Genomic DNA, 18,932 nt, shown 5'->3' on the forward strand with positions numbered 1-18,932 from the left:
GCACCACCCCAGGGGCTCCCCACCCTGCCCTGCCCTGGCGAGGTGTCCAGACGGCCACGCGTGCACACACAGACCCTCAGCGCCCTGGTGAGGGGTTTGGGGCCGACAGCGCCGCACGGGATGCTCATGGAGACCGTCGTGCAGACACCTGACGGCAACTCGATAAAGCAGCGTTACCGTCCGAATTAAGCAGCAGCCATCACCATTAAGTATAATTAGGCTTAATTTGATTCCTTGGGAGAAATTCCAAATAAGGGGGTTTCTGGAATGAGCGCTCTGGCGACGAGGCGAGCTCCGTGTGGCGTCGAGAGCAGAGGCCTCTCCCCGGGGCTCCCGGACTGGTCACTTGAAGTAGTTGCAAAGTTTTGAGAATGGAGCTGGAATAGAAAACAAAGATAAATTCCCAGCGTCCATCAGAGGATAAACACTGTCCTCAGAGCCTCAACCTTGCACGAAGGCCTTGCTCTCGCCGCGTTCCGGCGGGAACCGGTGACGGTCAGTTTACGCCAAGTCACAAGAAAAAATTCTTCGTACAAAGCCGCGGCTCTGAAATCAGTCCCGTAGTCACGCCTGCCAGGATGTGCAGCGTGTGCAGCATAAGTCCACAGGGCACTGGACGTGTCCCCCAGCGCACGCCTTTGTCCTCACGCACCTTCTCCTATCCGTGGCCAGCACTGGCCCGTCCGGTACGCCCAGCGGTGACCAGCCCAGCTCAGCTGTGTCCAGGGCTGGCGCGGGAGGGCCAGGGAGGTTCCATCTGTGGAGGTCAGCTTCCAGATGGCCGCGGCTGCCCTGGCCACGCCTTCCCAAGGGTGGGAGCCACAGGCACAGCCTGTTGACAGGGCGAGCGGGGCCGCCTCCCGTGATGGGGCGGCCAGCGCTGAGTCGCACGGGCAGCTGCTGGGAGGAGACGCGGCTGTCTCTGCAGCGGGGCAGGGGGCGCGGCGCTGAGGGTCTGTGTGAGCACGCGTTGCCGTCTGCCCTCGCGCTCCAGTGACAGGACGTCAGGCTCGCCGGGCCCGAGTGTCTCCGGCTCCATGAGCTGCTGTCCCCATGGCCTCAAGCAGGGCTGGGGCGGGCGGTGGCCCCAGGCCCTGGCGTCCAGGACATGTGTGGGCGGCGTCGGTCGGGGGAGCTGGACAGCAGAGCTGGGGCCCTGCGAGGCCAGGCGCTGGGCACTGCGCACGAGCCCGATGCCCCGTGGGCCGAGGACGCGGCCCGCACGCCCGGCCTGTGCAGGGGCGGCATCGAGAGACGGTCGTTCTCGTTCACGGGACCCTCCGCCCGGCCTGTGTTTCCCGGCTCCCCGGGAGGCGCAGAGACTTTCGATGTCTGCAGCCGGGGCCTGTGGCTGCTGCGGGGAGGTCGGGGTGGGGCCACTGTTCCGAGAGCTGCTGTCCCAAGGGCCCTGAGCCAGCGGCCGCTCTCCGGCCTCTCGGGTGGCTCCCGCTCTCCGACTCGCGGGCGTGAGCTTCCTCAGCGGGGTGCCTCGCGGACGGCGGCCCTCATGCTGCGCAGTAGGCCAGTGTCTCGTGCCCTTTGTCTCTGAGGAGGCTGGTGGGTCAGGAGTGGCCAGGGATTGGCCAGGCTGCTGCTCCACGCAGGACTTGCCTTGGCTGTGTTGGCGCCCGGTCTTCCCCGCCAGCTCCAAGGCTCCCGCGTGTCCCCCTGCGCAGCCCAGACCCCAGCAGACACGGAGGCCGCAGCTCAGGGACAGGCCTCCTGGGCCGCACCTGCCCCGCAGCCGGTGCGGTCGGATGCGCAGCCGTGGACGAGTGACCGTGTGTGACGTGCTCACGCAGGGGATGACGAGCGTGGAAAGTGAGGGGGAAACGCAAATCGTGGTTGGCGCCTTTTTGGAAAAAAAACATTTGAATTAAAAGCGAGCACAAGCAAGCGTGCGCGTGTAAGTGCATCTGCATTTGAAATTCACACGTAAAGCAGGTTTGCCTTGAGGTGGGATGAAGAAAACGATGTGAGGCCTTCGGGGAAACGGGCCTGTGCTGAGTCCCTGCAGGCCGGAGGTGGGCGCCGTGCCCTGGCGGGCCCCCATCCTCCTGCGCCCACCCCGGTGCTCGCTGCCGCCTCCTTGAGCTTCGGCCGAGGTCCCCCCTGGTGCCAGGAACACACTGCGGCTCCGCGGGGGCAGGAAAGGAGGAAGCAGCTGGTCGAGGGGGTGGAGAGGGGGCCGGGGGAGCCCAGCAGCGAGCGGGGTCGCGGCCATCGAGAGAGCCGTAGACGGCCGGCTCCTCGGCATGCGCCGGCGGACGTGCCGCGTTGACTGCGGAGGGCGCGTCTTGGAGGCGAGCGTCTGGCACTGCGGGAGGCACAGAACCTTCGTGGTGGGGTGTGGGTGTGACCCGGTGTCCATCCTGTGCAAAGTGTTTCATAAACAGAAACTTCAAGACTTGGCAGAGCAGCTGTCGGGGCAGCCCGGCCGGGTCTGTCCGCAGGGCGGCGTGGGCGGCCCTGGCGTCTGTGGCTGTGCGGGTGACGCTGGTCTCGGGCCTCCGAGAGATGCCAGCGACGTGAACCTTGCGTCCCTGCCGGTCGCCTTGGGTCCCTGCAGACACCGTGAGCCTTGCCGTCTGGTAGACGCGAGTCCCGGGGGTCACAGCCCATCCCCAGACTGACCATCGCGCCTGGAACAAGCCGTTCTGAGCCCGGGGAGGCCTGGCTCAGGGCTCTCGGTCCCCCAAAACGGTCGCCTTCCAAGGCGCTTGAGGCTGCCGGGCACAGCGGGTGGGGCGGGCGAGCGTTCAGGGGCGCCTGTCTTCCAGGTCATCAAGCTGGCCTTCCAGGAGTTCGAGCTGGAGCGCGGCTACGACACGCTGACCGTCGGGGACGCGGGGAAGGTGGGGGACAGCAGGACGGTCCTCTACGTGTAAGTACGGCCCCGGCCCCGGCGTCCTGCGGCCCCCTGGGGGAGCTGCGCTGGGCTGCGCGGCCTGTGGCGGGTTGTTGTTTTTTCAGAATCATAAAAAAGCAGCAAGAGCAAAAGTACTGACGAGTGAGAGCAGAGCAGGGGCTCCTGGCCGTCTCTGGGAGGGTCAGCGGGTCCTCCACGCCCCGGGAGGTGGGCAGCTTCCCTGGCGCCCTGACCGGGGAGTGGGGGCAGGGGCCCGAGGGCATGACTCTGGCCAGACCCACACCTGTCACCACCACACCGTCCCCACGCCCACCGCTGCGGCTGCTGAACGCTCTCCAGACAAAGCCCGTCTCTCGCGCAAGGGAATCAGCACAGGACACCCTCTGGCCGCCACCCCAGGAGGGGAGCAAGGGCCGCCCCGCCCCGGCGTGGATGCGACCCCCGGCCGGGCTGCCGTGCGCCCGCGATGTGGGCCCAGCCCCCGCCCCTGCAGCCCTGCGAAGGCCCTCCCTCTGCTGGGGGCGCCTGAGCCCAGCCCCCCCGGATCTTAGCTCCCCGCTTGCCCCCGGCACGTCCCCAGTGGCCACACCAGCCCCGAGGCAAGTGGGTGATGACACGTGTGTCGAGAGCTCTGCATCTCCCCCCGTCTGCGGCATTTATGGAATCCACGGACATAAAAACCCCAAAACTGCCAGGCGGGGCTGTGTCGGCGGCAGGCCTGTGCTCTCCGCCCCCCGGGGCCCTGCTGCAGCCCGCGGGCCTCGCCCAGGGAGCAGCCTCCGGCTCGGCGTCGGGAATGCGTCCTGGTCTCCAGACTCGAATAAGTTTTTAAAAATTATCATGCAGTAAAATAAACACCGCTGGTGTCCAGGTGTCCAGGCCTTAACGCGCCTGCGGGGGGGCACAGGGCCGCCTGCGCCCTCGAGGGAAGAGCACGGGAGGGGGTGATGCGGGGCCCCCTCCGGTGCAGGTGGGCGCGCCGGGAGGACGGGACAGCCTCGCAGCCGGTCAGTGTTCTGGACAGTCGTGGCGTCTGGGGGATTCCGAGAATCCGAGAGGCAGGAGTTAAATGTCTTAATGGCCTGGAACATTTTCCTTGTGGACTCCCAAATGCCGTTCGCTGCTGAGAGCAGGAACACGGTGGGGGGGACCAGCAGCGGAGTGGGGGGAGCTGGTGGCGCAGGCGGCCCGCCCAGGACATGCGCTGTGGGTCGGCCGGAGCAGGGCTGGGGCAGGCGGGGCAGGTTTCTGGTGATGGGGCTGCAGGGGCACCAGGGAAGACGGCGCTTGGAGCAGGCGCACGTCAAGGCGGGGGCGAGGTCTGGCCCCGGCTCAGGATTGTGAGTGGGACGGGGGAGGCCACTGGACAGAAGGGCCACGTCACAAGGGCCTCCAGAGCCCGCCGTGAGAGGGCAGCGGGGCCAGCGCCTCCGTGATGGGTGGAGCAGGCCCAGGGGAGGGGGTCGGCTCGTGGCCTGCCCGTCACAGAGGCTCCAGGCAAGGATGGAGGCCGAGGCGGGTCCTGGGCGCTAGGCACACGCGCCCCACAGGCCCGGCCTGGCCGCGTGGAGCAGGCCGCCCCGGGCAGGGCGGGCGGGTCGGGAAGGTGGAAGCCAGGGTGAAGTAAGTGGTGGTGAGAACATCTCTCCGAGGCGTTTAAATACACACGTGGGGCATTTCCTTGGAAGAAGCTGCTTGCCGAAGCTGAGCGAGAGCAGGAAGCCCGGGCCGTGGCCTGCGTGGCTGACGCCCCGGGGACGGGACCCAGACGGGCGACGCCGCCGGGCCTGCGGGTGAGAGTCGTCCCCGCGCAGCCCCTCCAGGAGCGAGGACAGTCTCTGAGTCCACACCCCGGCAAGCGAGGAGAAACACCCCGGGCTCTTCTCACCGTGAACTCCACGGAGTGTAAACGAGAGGCTTGTTGCGTCACCACGGGGCGCAGCGTCGCGTCTCGTCACGGCACCCGCAGGCGCCGCCGTCCCCGCAGCAGGTGGACAGGCCCGGCGAGGCTCAGCCCTCCCGGCGGCGGGTCCTCGCGAGCGAGTGACCGAGGGACAGTGAGGTGTCTGGTGACGTCCCGCGTGCGCTGCAGCACCTCCCGCTCGGGGGGAGAGACGGAGGATCGTTCCAAGGGCCAGAGGAAGACAAGAGTGTCCGTTGGAATCGTGTCTTCTCGGCAGTCCTGGATCCCCCAGCTAGAGAAATAAGAAAAATGTGTAGGCCGTGAAAATACAAAATTTAAACTGATTATTCTGACCATCGTGCTCGACTATCTTTAAGAGAAACTGAAGATCAACTTCGGCAGTTTATCCGCGCGAGCGCCGCGGCGCCGGCCGGGCTGACGCACAGTCTGGGCTCGGGGGCTCCTCCGCAGGCGTCACCGGGAAGTGTGAGGGCGTGAGCCTGGCGACATCACGCGGGTGCCATCGGGCGCGGAGCCGCGGCTGGTGAGCGGGACACGGCGCAGGGGCGCGTGCAGGGACCCGCTGACGGCAGCCGCCTGCTCGGCAGGACCAAGGCCACCACCCGCCCGACCCCGGCCTAGAGAGCAGGCGGAGAACGTGCCCCGGCGCCCAGCTGCCGTCGGGAGCCGCAGCCCCAGGGGTGCCCACGCGGACACGGGGCCGGCGGGACGCGAGGGGGAGGCGGGGCGGCGCCCGCTCCAGGTCCGCTGAGGCCCCCGCTCGCCGGCAGAAGGGCCCACTTCAGCCTGAACTGCAAACGCGAAATCACTGGAAACTGACACCGGAGACTGCGGGGGCAGCGGGCTGCGAGCAGTCACCCCTCAGCTCTGACAGCAGCACCGGCTGTCGGCCAGACTCGCCTGGGGAGCCAAGAGGCGGGTCCCCAGAGTGAGAGGACGTTGGTGTCCACGAGGCCGCCCCGGGCCAGACCCCAGCACGTGTGATGGCCCCTCAGTGTCCTCGGAAGGTCACAAGAGCCTGCTCGCTGCCTGCGTGACCCTGGCCCTTCAGCTCCTGGGGCGCGGTGACCAGGAGGCCGGACCTGTCTGTCCACCTGTCCTCTTACTCCCCGTCCACCCGCCACCCCCACCACCTCCGTCCCTCTGGCCGCCGCCAGCACCATCTCTGGCCGCCTCCGGGCTGGGCTGCTTATGCACAAGCCCCGCGCCGTCTGGGAAGGCGCCCCCTGGCGCGGCGGCTGATGGCCCGTCTCCCCCGCAGGCTCACGGGCTCCAGCGTGCCCGACCTCATCGTGAGCATGAGCAACCAGATGTGGCTGCACCTGCAGTCTGACGACAGCATCGCCTCGGCCGGCTTCAAGGCCGTGTACCAAGGTAGGCCGGGCGGGCGGCTCCCCTGGGCCAGCCCCCTGGGGGAGTTGGGCGGGCAGCACAGGGTAACTGTGCCCCTCGAACAGGGCCTGCTCGCAGGTCTTGGCAACCGAGACCCCCGCTCTGGAGGCTTGGCTGGGGGCGCGGCCCTCGGGCGGGGTGCGGAGCTGCGGGGTGTGCGGAGCGCGGGCACGTGCCGGGACCTGCTGACTGAGCACAGGGCCGGGTGTGCCCGGGGTGCACGTGTCCCGGAGGGCGCTGGGTGCGGTTGTGGGCATCCAGCCTCTGCGGGGCACGGGTCCTAGGGTCTGCACTCAGAGCCAGGCTGCGCGGAGGAGCTGCCACCTGGACCAGAGCTGGGTCCCCCGATGCCATTCGGGCCTCCCCCAGGAGCTGCCAGGCCACCGCGGGCAGCGCCGTCCCTTCCTCGGCAGCTGTGCGAGGCTGTTTCTCCGCTGCCTGCAGCGCAGCCCCCTGGCGGCCAGTGCCCCCCAGCGCCCTCCTGGCTTGAGCGAGTCTGGGGACACTGCACAGTGGACACGGCGGCGGCCAGGCCCTCCTGGCTGTGCCAGCCGCTGCTGTCTCCCTCCAGCCGCAGCCGCCCCCTGCGCTTCTGCTGTCCTCTGGCCTTCTGGAAAGTTCTTCCCCAGGAAAACCGCGTCGGGAGCAGCTCTGGCTGCAGGGCTGTTTATTTCTGTACTTTTAAAAATTGTCTCTCAAGTTCCCTTTTGCCTGGAATGTTGATTAAACAGTCGCTGGACGTGATTTGAACACTGTTTTTAGGTCCCCTCGCAGGCAGCAGGAATTGTTTGGACTTTCAAAACTTATGCATGAATTTTGAAAATCTACTTAATTTTAAATTTCGCCACTGGAAGAATAAAACCTATTTTTTAATGAAATTCAGGGGTAAGAAATGGTAGGTGCCATGTCCAGCCGGTGAGATCTGATAGAGTCTAAAATGGCTCCGTCCTCGACTGAAGTAACGTCACTCCCGGCAGCCCCCCGGCCCCGTGTCCCTGGAGGAGGGCCGACCCGCCCCCCATCCCTCTGCAGACGCCGGCAGGGCCACGGGGGAGGGGCAGGGCGGCCACCAAGTGGAGCCGAGTTGGGGGCAGCCCCTCCCGGACCCCAGCGGTCTGCGTGGCACGTGCCCTCGACACCTGGCACCCCCGACACCGCCCTGCTCCTGGATCCCCACTAACTGCTGGGCAGAGGCAGCGTCTGGGGCCCGTAGCAGAGCGATGCTCCGAGCAGCAGCCACAGGACACCGTCCACCTCCCAAGCGGCCGCCACGCCGCCGCGGTCTTCTTGTCGGTTGGGGGGTAACAGGCCTTGCTCTCTCTCTCCCACGTTCAGAGATCGAGAAGGGGGGCTGCGGAGACCCTGGCGTCCCCCCCTATGGGAAGCGGACGGGCAGCAGCTTCCGGCACGGGGACTCGCTGACCTTCCAGTGCCAGGCGGCCTTCGAGCTGGTGGGCGAGCGGGTCATCACCTGCCAGCAGAACAACCAGTGGTCGGGGAACAAGCCCAGCTGCGTCTGTGAGTGTCCTGTAGCCGGGGGCGGGGGCAGCGCCCACCTTCGGGGGACCCTCACCACACGCAGGCCCTACGGCCTTCCCGCATCCCCCACGTAACTGCAGCTCCTCTGAGATGCCCCCGTCCCCGGGATAAAGGGGCGCCAGGGCCCGGCACCCCGCTGCGGCCATCCGGCTGTGGCCATTCCGGCTGCAGGCCCGGCGTGGACAGCGGAGGGCCTGGCGGCCGGTGACGCACACACAGGGGTGGCAGCGGGGCGTGTCCCTGGGAGACCCCCTCCCGCGCAGAGGGCTTTCACTCACGGCCTGCTGGGAAGCAGGAATTTCAATCTTGCCACTGACCAGGCAGTGTCCGGGACATGCACGAGAAACCGCACGGGGCAAGACGCTAACCTCACCGCAGGGCCCGCAGTCCCTCCGCCTGGGCTGCGCGGTGTCCAGGCTGGCCCTCCGTGCGGAGTCCAGGCTGGCCCTCCGTGCGGAGTCCAGGCTGGCACTCCGTGGCTAGACGCACTGGAGGTGAATTTTCCGGGAGAGTCCTGTGCTCTCACCCAGCTCAGTGGCTTTCAGAGCTCGCAATGGTCACCCCATAGCTGACCAGACCAAGTCGTTTGAGACAGGGCATGTGGGGGTGCAGAGCGAGCCGAGCCCATGAGGGGCGCGGGGCACCAATGGCCTTAGGGGCTGGCAGTGGTCAGGGACGCGGGAAGTCACGCCGGAGCTCCGGCGCCTGCCAGGGTCAGCCCCCGAGGGGCTCGTCCCGACCCTGCTCTCCTGGGCTCCCAGCCCCGCCCCGTGGGGGGTGCTCCGCCCCGAGGGGCCTGCGCCGGCTGTCCACAGACCCACGGTGTCTCCGCAGTCTCGTGTTTCTTCAACTTCACGGCGGCGGCGGGGGTCATCCTGTCCCCGAACTACCCGGAGGAGTACGGCAACAACATGAACTGCGTGTGGCTGGTCATCTCCGAGCCCGGGAGCCGGGTCCACCTCATCTTCAACGACTTCGACGTGGAGCCTCAGTTTGACTTCCTCGCAGTCAAGGACGACGGCATTTCAGAAATGACCGTCCTGGGTACTTTTTCCGGCAACGAAGTGCCTTCGCAGCTGGCCAGCAGTGGACACGTCGTCCGCCTGGAGTTCCAGTCTGACCACTCCACCACCGGCCGGGGGTTCAACATCACCTACACCAGTGAGTGTCCCCCGCTCCCCGGCGGCTGAGCGTCAGGCCCCCTGCGGGGTCTGGTAGCCGGACTGGCCTTGGCCAGCGCTAACCTGACAGCAGAAGCTGCTGCACTCTGCTGAGGCCGCCCTCGGGCCCCACACTGAAGACTGACCGCACGGCCCCTCCGCTCGCCTTCTCCGTCCCTTCCCCATCCCCTCACCACCCCTCCGCCCCCACCCACCCAGCACCCGTGCCCCGCCCATCCCTCTGTCCAGCGCCCTCCTGTGATGGCGCAGGGCGGCGGGGCCCGGAGGCGGGTGTGTGGGGCAGCAGCACTGCATGACCATGATGTTGGCAGGACGCCTGCCTCTGTGCCTCAGCTGTGTCCACACACAGCTGCCCTCTGGAGCGGGCATGGAGAGGCGCTGGGGACGAGGTGTGGTGACATAATTTAGCGACTGCTGCTGCTCTCAGGGGCCATGTGGGGTCAGAGTGACCAGCACCCCTGCAGCGCTGCCCACAGGCTCGCCGTCCCGACTCTGTAGGGAGGCAGCTCGTGGCCACCGGGGGCACCCAGGCCACTCGGGAGGCCAGCAGGGGCGCCGGCCGTGGAGGCGCCTGGGACACGGCCTGCTTGCCCGTGAACACGCGTATCCTGGTCTCACCACGTGTCCCCCCTGGGGCTGCCCACCCTCTCCTGTCCCCCAGCGTTTGGGCAGAACGAGTGCCACGACCCCGGCATCCCGGTGAACGGGCGGCGCTTCGGGGACCGCTTCCTGCTGGGCAGCTCCGTGTCCTTCCACTGCGACGACGGCTTCGTGAAGACGCAGGGTGCCGAGTCCATCACCTGCGTGCTGCAGGACGGCAACGTGGTCTGGAGCGCCGCGGTGCCCCGCTGCGAAGGTGGGTGCCGCCGCCTGCCGCGCCCTCTGGCTGAGCCCGCTGCCCGCCACGCCCCGACCACGGGGCCCGGGCCCGGCCCGTCCTGTCCTTCCGGCTCCTGCGCTGGTGCCTGTGGGTGTCCGGGCCGCCGCCTGGGCCCCGGTGCCGTCAGCGCGCAGGTGCCGGGCACCGCGAAGGCGTCTTTCCAAAGGACGGGTCTTTGTGCCCGGCATGTTCTCACACACTTCATCTGACACGTGCCGCGTCACACATGGGTGGAAATCTCAGCAAAAAACTTTGCGGAAAATAAATCAGAAAGTGAAGCGGCTGAGTAGAACAGATGAGCGTCCGCGGTGGCTGCCCTCCCGGGCCCTCAGCTCCGCCCTGCCCTGCGCTCCGCCCGGCCAGTCCCGGCCCGACCTGGCTCATCAGCCACGAATTAGGTTCCGTTTGCTAACGTTCGCCAACAATTCAGTTTCGTGCACGAAAACTTACCTTACTGCAAGGAACACAAGCCGGGTGAAGGGGCACGCGGGGCACGCGGCCTGCTCCCGGGTCTGCCCGCACCCCCGCGGCCCGCAGTGTCCCCCCAGGCCCTGCTCCCCGCCCGCTGCTCCAGCCCCGCGCCCGGTCGGCCGTGGGTGCCCGCGGGGCCAGGCTGACCCTGCGCCGGCCGCTCCGGGCTCTCCTCTCTCACGCGCCCAGGGGTGCAGCCGGGGCTCGGTCTGGGTGGCGCCCGCCCGCGCCTCACCTGCGGCGCCCTTGCCTTCCAGCCCCGTGCGGCGGGCACCTGACGGCGGCCAGCGGGGTCATCCTGCCCCCGGGGTGGCCGGGCTACTACAAGGACTCCCTGAACTGCGAGTGGGTCATCGAAGCCAGGCCGGGCCACGCCGTCAAGATCACCTTCGACAGGTGAGCCCGCCGCACCCCGCAGGCCCCGCCGCGCCCCGCGGGCCCCACCGCGCCCCGCGCCAGGGCTCCCCGGACCGGCCTCGGCGGCTCCGCCCGCAGCTGCCCGGGAGGCGGCCCGGCGGGCAGGGCAGGCCCTGGACAGGCTCCCGGAGCTCCCCGCGCTGGCGCGGCCCGCGGGGCCCTCGGGCGGGGCGGGCACCTGGGCGGGCCTGGGCAGAGTGGGCGGGGCGGGCACAGTGATGGGGGCACAGTGGCGAGGCAGCACGTGGGCGGGGCCGGGCGTGTGGGCGGGGCCGGGCAGAGTGGGCGGGGCCGGGCGGAGTGGGCGGGGCCGGGCTGTGGGCGGGGTTTGGGCACGTGGTGGGCGGGGGCCGGGTAGAGTGGGCGGGGCAGGTTGAGTGGGTGGGGCCGGGATGTGGGCGGGGCCGGGTGGAGTGGGCGGGGCTGGGCACGTGGTGGTGGGGCCGGGCTGTGGGCGGGGCCGGGCTGTGGGCGGGGTTTGGGCACGTGGTGGGCGGGCCCGGCTGTGGGCGGGGCCGGGCGTGTGGGCGGGTTTGGATACGTGGTGGGCGGGGCCGGGCTGTGGGCGGGGCCGGGCTGTGGGCGGGGCCGGGCTGTGGTGGGCGGGGCGGGGCGGGCACGGCGGGGCGGGCACGGCGGGGCGGCGCGGCGCGGGTCCTGGCATCCCTGCCAGCCCCAGGCTCGCTGCCCCGGGGCCCGGCGCGCGGTGAGCGGCTCTGCAGGGTGAGCCTCTGGGCGAGGACTGTCGGGGGGCTCTGGGGAGCACCGGGGGAGACTCGGGGAGGACTCGGGGGAGGACTCGGGTCTCTGGGGTGGGGCACTCTGGCGAGGACCCCCCCCGCGCCCCTTCCTGCCCGTCTCTGGGGTCGCTCCTTCGGGGGAGCTGCACTGGGGCGTCTCAGGACCCGGCACTCCGCGTGTCCCCCTCCGGGTCGCCGTCCCCGTGCGCCCCGGCCGCCTGCCAGCGCGTGGGCCGCGGCAGGCTCCCCGCCGGCTCGGCCCTGCCCCAGCCCCGGGTCTGAGGGCCGCGCCCGACGCTGCCCCGCAGGTTCCAGACCGAGGTCAACTACGACACCCTGGAGGTGCGGGACGGGCCGGGCGGCGCCGCGCCCCTCATCGGGGAGTACCACGGCACGCAGGCGCCCCAGTTCCTCATCAGCACCGGCAACGTCCTGTCGCTGCTCTTCACCACCGACAGCAGCCGCGCGAGCGTGGGCTTCCTCATCCGCTACGAGAGTGAGTCGCGCGTGGGCCCAGGGCGCCGGCCCCTGCGGGCTTCTGTCGGGCGCTCCGGCTCCTCCCTGGCGCCCAGACGCGCCGGGGCTGCCGGGGCTGCCGGGGCTGCGGCCGGGCCTCCGTGGTCGCGAGCGGGCTCCCGGGTGTGAGGGGCTCTTCTCGGGGCGCGGCTTTGGGGCGGAAGCCTGCTCCAGCCTGGGTCTCGGGGACGCGGACGGCCGGGCCTCCTAGCCAGGGCTGCTCCGTAAGGGGGGCCTCGCGCTGGCCACGGGCCCTCTGGCCCTCCAGGGTGCAGGGCAGGGAGGACAGCGCCATTCACAACGTGGGTGCGTGGGGGTCCCCGGTAGAGCGCCCCAGGGGTGGAGGCGCGGCCTCAGCCACCTACTGGGGAGAAGCCGTGGGATCTCCCGCTGGTGACTCCATGGTGGTTCCGGGAGACGCAGCCCAGTCCTGGGGCAGAGATGGTGTTTTCCTCGCTGCTCCTTTTCTCTCGCTTATTGTAATGTTTCTTCTTAGCAGAGCGCCCCGGTAGTGGTGTTTTGCGGTTCTGTACCTGGTGCTCATCCAATCGTGAGGCTTAGGGCCGGCATTACAGACGGCAGGATCTGCACCCCCGCCCCCAGTCCTGGGACCCGCTGAAAATGCAGGCGTCCCCAGCAGGACCGAGGGGGAGGTGGACGTCCTGGGACAGCCATTGCCCAGACAAGCTGCTGGAACCAGCCCAGGGCGGGCCAGGTCCTGGGAGGGCGGGAATCGGCAGGGCCCTGCGCCCTGTGCAGGCACAGCTGCCCCCTGGCCAGCGTCCCCAGGAGCAGCCTCCCCGGCGCGCCTGCCCAGCCCGAGCGCACCCTGGCTGGCTCCAGGAGGCTCGCACGCTGACCCTGCCCACGTGGGGAGCTCAGCCGCTGTCACTACCAGACAGCAGGCACATTCCTTGTGGTCCCTTAGCAAAAATGTCAGATGCGATGCCCTCTTCATAAGGTGCATCACCCAAGCTGTGGTTACAGGTGAGCCGCGATCAGAAACAGGCTCCCGGAGCTCGTTCTTGGGGGTTAAACAGCTTGAACACGGTGGAAGGTGCTGGGTTAGTAGCTCAAGTCATCAGTGTTCTGGACCCACTGGCTTACGTGGAGCCCTTTTCACTCATGCCCTTGCGGGGAGTGGCGTGTCACTCTGAGAAGAGAGAGTGACATGGGAAAGGAACAGCGACTCAAGGTGGTTACAGGGCTTGGCCCGGGGCCACTCTCCTTGGCACCTTCTAACAAGGCTCCCCCTCCCTCAGGGCAGCCGCCCGGGGGAGTCAGAACCGTGGGCTGGTGGAGCGCACACTTAGAAAGCCACTTCATTCGCGTGTGTGCTGGGTCGGTGTGCGCGTGCACAGGAGAGCGGGCATGTGGCCGCCGCATCCAGCAGGTCACCTAAGGGAGGGGGCGAGAGGCGGGCAGGGCGGACGCCATCCAAGGTAGTGCCGACTTTCCTGTAAAGGGGCGAAGTGGCGAACAGGGAGGGAGGCCCGCCCGGCCAGCTGCCCGCTGCCTCCTGCCCACAGCGCGGGGTGCCCAGGCCTGTGGGCTTCCCTCGCATGGCCTCCGGCCCCGCCGTCCCTCGCGCACCTGCTCCGCGCGGGGGCTGACCCGGCCCCATGTGTGCAAGCAGGTGTGACCCTGGAGTCTGACTCCTGCCTGGACCCCGGCATCCCCGTGAACGGCCACCGGCGCGGCAGCGACTTCGGCGTCAGGTCCGCCGTGACCTTCGGCTGCGACCCGGGGTACACGCTGAGCGACGAGGAGCCCCTGGTGTGTGAGAGCAGCCAGCAGTGGAGCCACGCGCTGCCCAGCTGCGACGGTAGGTGGCGCCGTGGGCCGCGAGGGCCCCAGAGCTGCGCTCCGTGCGGGCTCCGTGGGAGGGAGGGCAGGGCGGTCTCCCGCGGCTGGCCAGGCTGGCCAGAGTCAGGCTGGACACAGCAGGAGCCTGTGCACGAGGGCCAGGCCAGCTGGGCGGTGCGTCGGCTCTGTACCATGGCCCCCGCGGCCCTCACCCGGCTCGGCTTCCCCGGGAGACCCCAGGGCGGCCGCGCCACAGCCAGGCCCCTGCGGCTCTGGGCGGCCGGGGCAGCGTGCGTTGCAGCTGGGCTCACAGCAGGGGCTGCCCCAGCCGCTCCAGAGCCCCGTTGCCGTGCAGCACCCGCGGGAGGGAAATGGAGGGATGGTCCAGTCTCGCCCTGTCCAGACCACGGCCTCTCCGCCAGGGTTGTCCGTGGGAGACCCCGTTTCCCAACAGGGCCGAGCGGGCGGCGCGGGCCCCTGACGGGCACCACGGCGGGCACCGGTGCACAGCGGGGCCACGTCCTCGGCCCAGGACACACGTGGCGCCCACGGGAGCGCGGGTGGCGCGGCCGGGCCGGCGCTGGGTCTCCCGGACCCTGTCCCGGCCCGAGGGACGCGCCCCCAGAACCCCGGGGGGGGGTGCCGGGCGCACACGCACAGTCCAACGCGCAGAGCGCACCCCTGCACCCGCTGCACACACCCGCGTGGGGACACGAGCACGCAGGTGACCGCAGGTGCCCACGGCACACGCTGGCGGCCTTGCACACGCGTGTTCACAGAAACACAGGACAGACAGCGAGCGGAGGCCGCCGCCCAGCGGCCGGGGCTAGGGGTCAGCGCGGCACTTTGGCTGTGGTTTGAACGTTCAGCACCAGGTTGTATCCGGGATCAGCGCATGGAGAGGGAGCGCTCACCAGGCGCCCCGTGCTGGCAGGGGGAGCGTCCGCCGTGCTCAGGGCGTCCCAGCGCGGTCTGTGTGCGCACGTCCGCTGCTCTCAGGGCCCGCTGGAGCAAGAGCGCCAGAACAAGGCTCCCCTTCAAAGGCCTTAGCGTTGCTCACGTGCACTAGCACCCAGTTTCTTTTCTTAAGCGGCCCCCAAAACCCACAGCAGGATAAGTCACGCGTGCATGCAGCTGAGCGGACACTCTCGCGCCAAGACAGGAGCTTGCTGTCTGCCGGGCCAGCCTCGGCGCGACTAGGTTGGGGACCGCTGCGGCCGGCACTGACCCTGGGCAGGGCAGGCTTCCCAGTCACCCCAGTCCGGCTCCCCCGCAGGCCGAGGGGTGGAGGCCGCGGCCGCTGAGCCTGGTGCAGAGCCGTGTGGTCCTCGGCTCGCAGAGGATGCGCAGCCATCGGGGTCACCCACTACTGCTGGTCCCGGCACCATGGTGCTCTGGCCCCGGGACTCTGCCCGGAAGAGGACTTGCCCGGCTCAGGCCACGGGGATTCTTGATTCCGTGTCAATATCTGCTGTGCTCGGTGGTTTGGTATCTAACCAGACTGTTTCCTGGCCCTGCCCAGCAGCTGACCACTCCTTGCCCAGCTCAGTCCCTCCCTCCCAACACTTCTGTCCTAACCACCTTCTTCGTACCCACGAGCTGGTTCCCGCATCCCCATGTCCTCACACCAGGAGGCCAAGGCCTCTGGGGCTGTCCCTCTGAGGGCTCTGGCTGCAGCAACACTGCTCCCTGGGCCCACGCACCGCCCAAGGGCCTCCCCACGCCTGGGCTGAGTCCTCGGGTCAGTCTGCCGGGGGTGGCCAGGAGGCCTTGGGCAAGCCAGCGAGCCTTGTGGGTGCCCAGCACAGGCCATTCAGCACAGCCCCCTGGCCTTGACGGTGAGCTCATGGCCAACAGGACTTGGAAAGGGCCTGGTCAAAACCAGCCTGAGGCCCAGAGTGGCGCCCAGAAGCCGCTCTCTGCAGACACAGCATGCTCCCCTGTCGGACGGCACGGTCTGCAGGGCTGAGGCTCCCAGAGCTTGGGTAACAGCAGGCGCGGCCGCCTGGGCAGGACCCGGTCTGGAGGCGCGGGCTGCCCGTGGGCTGAGCATCCTGGAGCTGAGGCGAGGCCCGGGTGTGCCCCCCCAAGACGCCTGCACCCGAGGCGCGCCCCCCACGGGGACAGGGTGTGGAGGCCCTGCGTCACTGCTGCTGCAGAACCTACCAGGGAAGGATGAGCCTGCGAGGGCAGGGTGTTGGGAGGTGCTGGCTCTGCGGGCGTCGGGGTCATGCCGACGGCTTGGGGTTAACTGCGAGGATCGTTCCTGTCGGCCTCTAAAATCTCAAGCAACCTCCTCAACCCCCAGGGCTGCTTTATCGTAACAGACGACACAGCAGAAGGATATTTAAACCTTAAAAACCCCCAATTCTCAGCAAAGGAAGAAGAAGCCAATGTTGACCTTAACGTGTCACATCCCATGATGTCAGAGGAGCTGCCCGCATCTCCTCGCGGAGCCCCCCTCGCTTCAGTCTTGGAAAAATAACACGGGCGTTGGGCGACGTCACCCTCTTTGTATGTGGGGAAAGGCAAAGGCCAGGGAAATCTTTGATTTATTTTATTCCGCGAGTTTGCGGCAACTGGCAGGTTCCAAGCCGCTTCCCACCGCAGGCAGACTCACCCCGCCTCCTCCCGCCCTGTGCCTGCCCCGGGAGGGCTGCTGGGGCTGTTGTCTCCCCCAGCCCGCCCTGAGGGGGATCCTGCAGCAGTTGGCATCCCTTCTGGCCGTTCCGCTCAGCATCACCCCCTCGGGCCACCCTTGCCTCCTAAAGGGCAGCTGCGCTGGCCGCCCACCCTGCCCCCGCCGGGCACGGGCTGCGCCTGCCCTGGTTGCTACAGAGGACGCTCTAAAAGCCCCTCGTCCTAGCGGGCCTGTGGGCCTGACCCTAAGGTGCCTTTCCTGTTTCAAGCCCTGTGCGGAGGCTACATCCACGGCACGAGCGGGACGGTGCTGTCCCCCGGGTTCCCGGACTTCTACCCCAACTCCCTCAACTGCACGTGGACCATCGAAGTCTCTCACGGGAAGGGTAAGGCCGGCGCCTGCCCGGACGGGCACTGCGGGGGCGAGAAAGGAGAGAGCCTGCGGCTCCGTGTCTCCGTGTCATCGGGGTCGGGGTCTCTGAGCACGGTGCCACGCGCAGGGTCGGCCTCATGTTCTGCTCCGCTCCCGTAGGGGCGGCCGGGGGCGGGGACAGTGGTGAGGAAGGGGGCCACGCCCAGTGGATGTAAGAGCTGGCTCACCCGAAGGAAATGGGGGACGACCCGAGGGGACTCTGCGGGGGCCTGGGACCCTGGGCCAGAGCTCCTGGGGCGCAACCCAGGTGGCTGCCCACAGCTCCCGCTGTGCGCCTGCGGGCCTGTGTCTGCGCCTGTCTGTGCCCTGGCGCCTGGCTGGAGGCCTGCCTGTCTGTCTGTCTGTCCCTGCACGGGCTCATCCACCTCCGCTCGCTCGCCCACGGGGTCCCCCCTCCCGCCTCCCTCCCTCGAGCCGCTCTGTCTGCCCAGCCCCCACCTGGCCTTCCCACCCGGGACGCGGCTCTGCTCACTGAGGCCACATGGTCTCTGCGTCCGGAGCCGCCCGCAGCTCACGCCCCCTCTGGCCCAGGCGTCCAGATGATGTTCCACACCTTCCACCTGGAGAGCTCCCACGACTACCTGCTCATCTCGGAGGACGGCAGCTTCGCGGCGCCCGTGGCCAGGCTCACCGGCTCGGTGCTGCCCCACACTGTCAAGGCCGGCCTGTTCGGCAACTTCACCGCCCAGCTCCGCTTCATCTCCGACTTCTCCATCTCCTACGAGGGCTTCAACGTCACCTTCTTGGGTACGCGGGCTCTGCGGCCGAGGGCGGGCGTGAGTGTGTGAGTGTCTTAAGTGTGTGCGTGAGTGTGGGTGCAGAGTGTGCGTGAATGTGTGCGCGCCCGTGGGTGCAGAGTGGCGGGGGGGAGTCACAGGCAGGTGCTGGCACGGGGTGACCGGGAGGGAGGGAGCGGGCGGCCCTCCCAGAAGCTGGCCCAGCCCAGCCCACCGCCTGCCAGCCACAGAACGCCTCTTGGCCTACAGACCCCGCAAACTCTCCCCCTGAAAAGTGTCCCCCGAAGACTGGCTGCCCCCTCTCTACGCCCACAGGAGCGTAGACAGAGTCCGCGGGACGGGGCAGGGCCGCGCTGCTCCGTCCTTTGGGCCTCGACGGCCCCCGCAGAGCCGGCAGGCCAGGGCCACCGCAGCAGGGGTGGGCTCCCGCGCTGGCAGCCAGCCGCGACACCCAGGACGGCAGAGCACGCTCGCCCAGGTCTCCGTGGCTTTGGGGCAGGCTGAGTGACGCTGGCGTGGAGACCGATGCGCCGTCTCCAGCCACGGCCAGGCCCGCGGTGGGCGGCAGAGCAGACGGCGCAGGCCTTTGGGGGCTGCCTCCTCCGGGGCCACACACAGCAGCTCCGCAGGGCCCGAGCTCAGCCCGGGCAAGAGCCTTTCCTTCTGGAGGCATTTTGCCTGGACACCAATTGGCACTAAATTAATGGCGCTTATTTCTTAAATGTCCAGATAAATAGCGACTTCATCATTCAAATGAAGCGCTTACCCTCGGGGGCTTTCCGGTGGCGCGAGGTCAGCCTTTGTCCTGGGAGCAGCCTGCAGCCTCGTGGGGCGCTGGGTCAGCGCCTGGGGTCCCTGTGTGTCCCCAGCGCCCTGAGTCTCTGCCCCGCGTCTCCGCCTGCTCAGAGTACGACCTGGAGCCCTGCGAGGACCCGGGCGTCCCGGCCTTCAGCCGGAGGGTCGGCTTCCAGTTTGGCGTCGGGGACGTGCTGACCTTCTCCTGCTTCCCGGGGTACCGCCTGGAAGGGGCCACCAAGCTGACCTGCCTGGGCGGGGGCCGCCGTGTGTGGAGCGCACCTCTGCCAAGGTGTGTGGGTAGGTGGCCACACGCTTTCATTTCATTCATCCGGGCGGGCTGTGCGGTCAGGGCGGGTGGGCAGCCGGGGCAGTCAGGGGGCGGCCGGGGCCGCGCCTCAGTCTCGTGGCTGAGGAAGAGGGCCCAGAGCAGCTGCCTCGTAGGAGACGGACGCTGCCAACAGGCTGGACACAAAGGAGGCGTCAGCTCCGCCCGGCCGGCCCCATGGGCGTGGAGAGGCGCCGTGAGGGGCCGGGAGAAGGGCGCGGCTCGGGCACTCCTGGGAGGGGGCGGGGCGTCCTACAGCGGGAC

At 68.8% G+C, this 18,932-nt stretch overlaps 1 protein-coding gene across 1 annotated transcript in view; it reads left to right on the plus strand.

Moving 5' to 3' along the window:
* CSMD1 (CUB and Sushi multiple domains 1) overlaps positions 1–18,932 on the plus strand; it is a 629,723-nt gene that overhangs the window by 515,798 nt on the left and 94,993 nt on the right. Inside the window, exons 11-21 of the mRNA XM_054701136.1 lie at positions 2,781–2,884; positions 6,055–6,167; positions 7,521–7,703; positions 8,559–8,885; positions 9,567–9,761; positions 10,514–10,652; positions 11,722–11,909; positions 13,566–13,754; positions 16,645–16,761; positions 17,340–17,555; positions 18,452–18,640. Of these exons, the coding sequence (XP_054557111.1) occupies positions 2,781–2,884; positions 6,055–6,167; positions 7,521–7,703; positions 8,559–8,885; positions 9,567–9,761; positions 10,514–10,652; positions 11,722–11,909; positions 13,566–13,754; positions 16,645–16,761; positions 17,340–17,555; positions 18,452–18,640 (1,960 nt within the window). The remainder of the gene's footprint in view (positions 1–2,780; positions 2,885–6,054; positions 6,168–7,520; positions 7,704–8,558; positions 8,886–9,566; positions 9,762–10,513; positions 10,653–11,721; positions 11,910–13,565; positions 13,755–16,644; positions 16,762–17,339; positions 17,556–18,451; positions 18,641–18,932) is intronic.

This window comes from Talpa occidentalis, unplaced genomic scaffold (assembly GCF_014898055.3).
Source record: "Talpa occidentalis isolate TD23 unplaced genomic scaffold, MPIMG_talOcc4v2.1 talOcc4.4, whole genome shotgun sequence".
Classification (NCBI taxonomy): domain Eukaryota; kingdom Metazoa; phylum Chordata; class Mammalia; order Eulipotyphla; family Talpidae; genus Talpa; species Talpa occidentalis.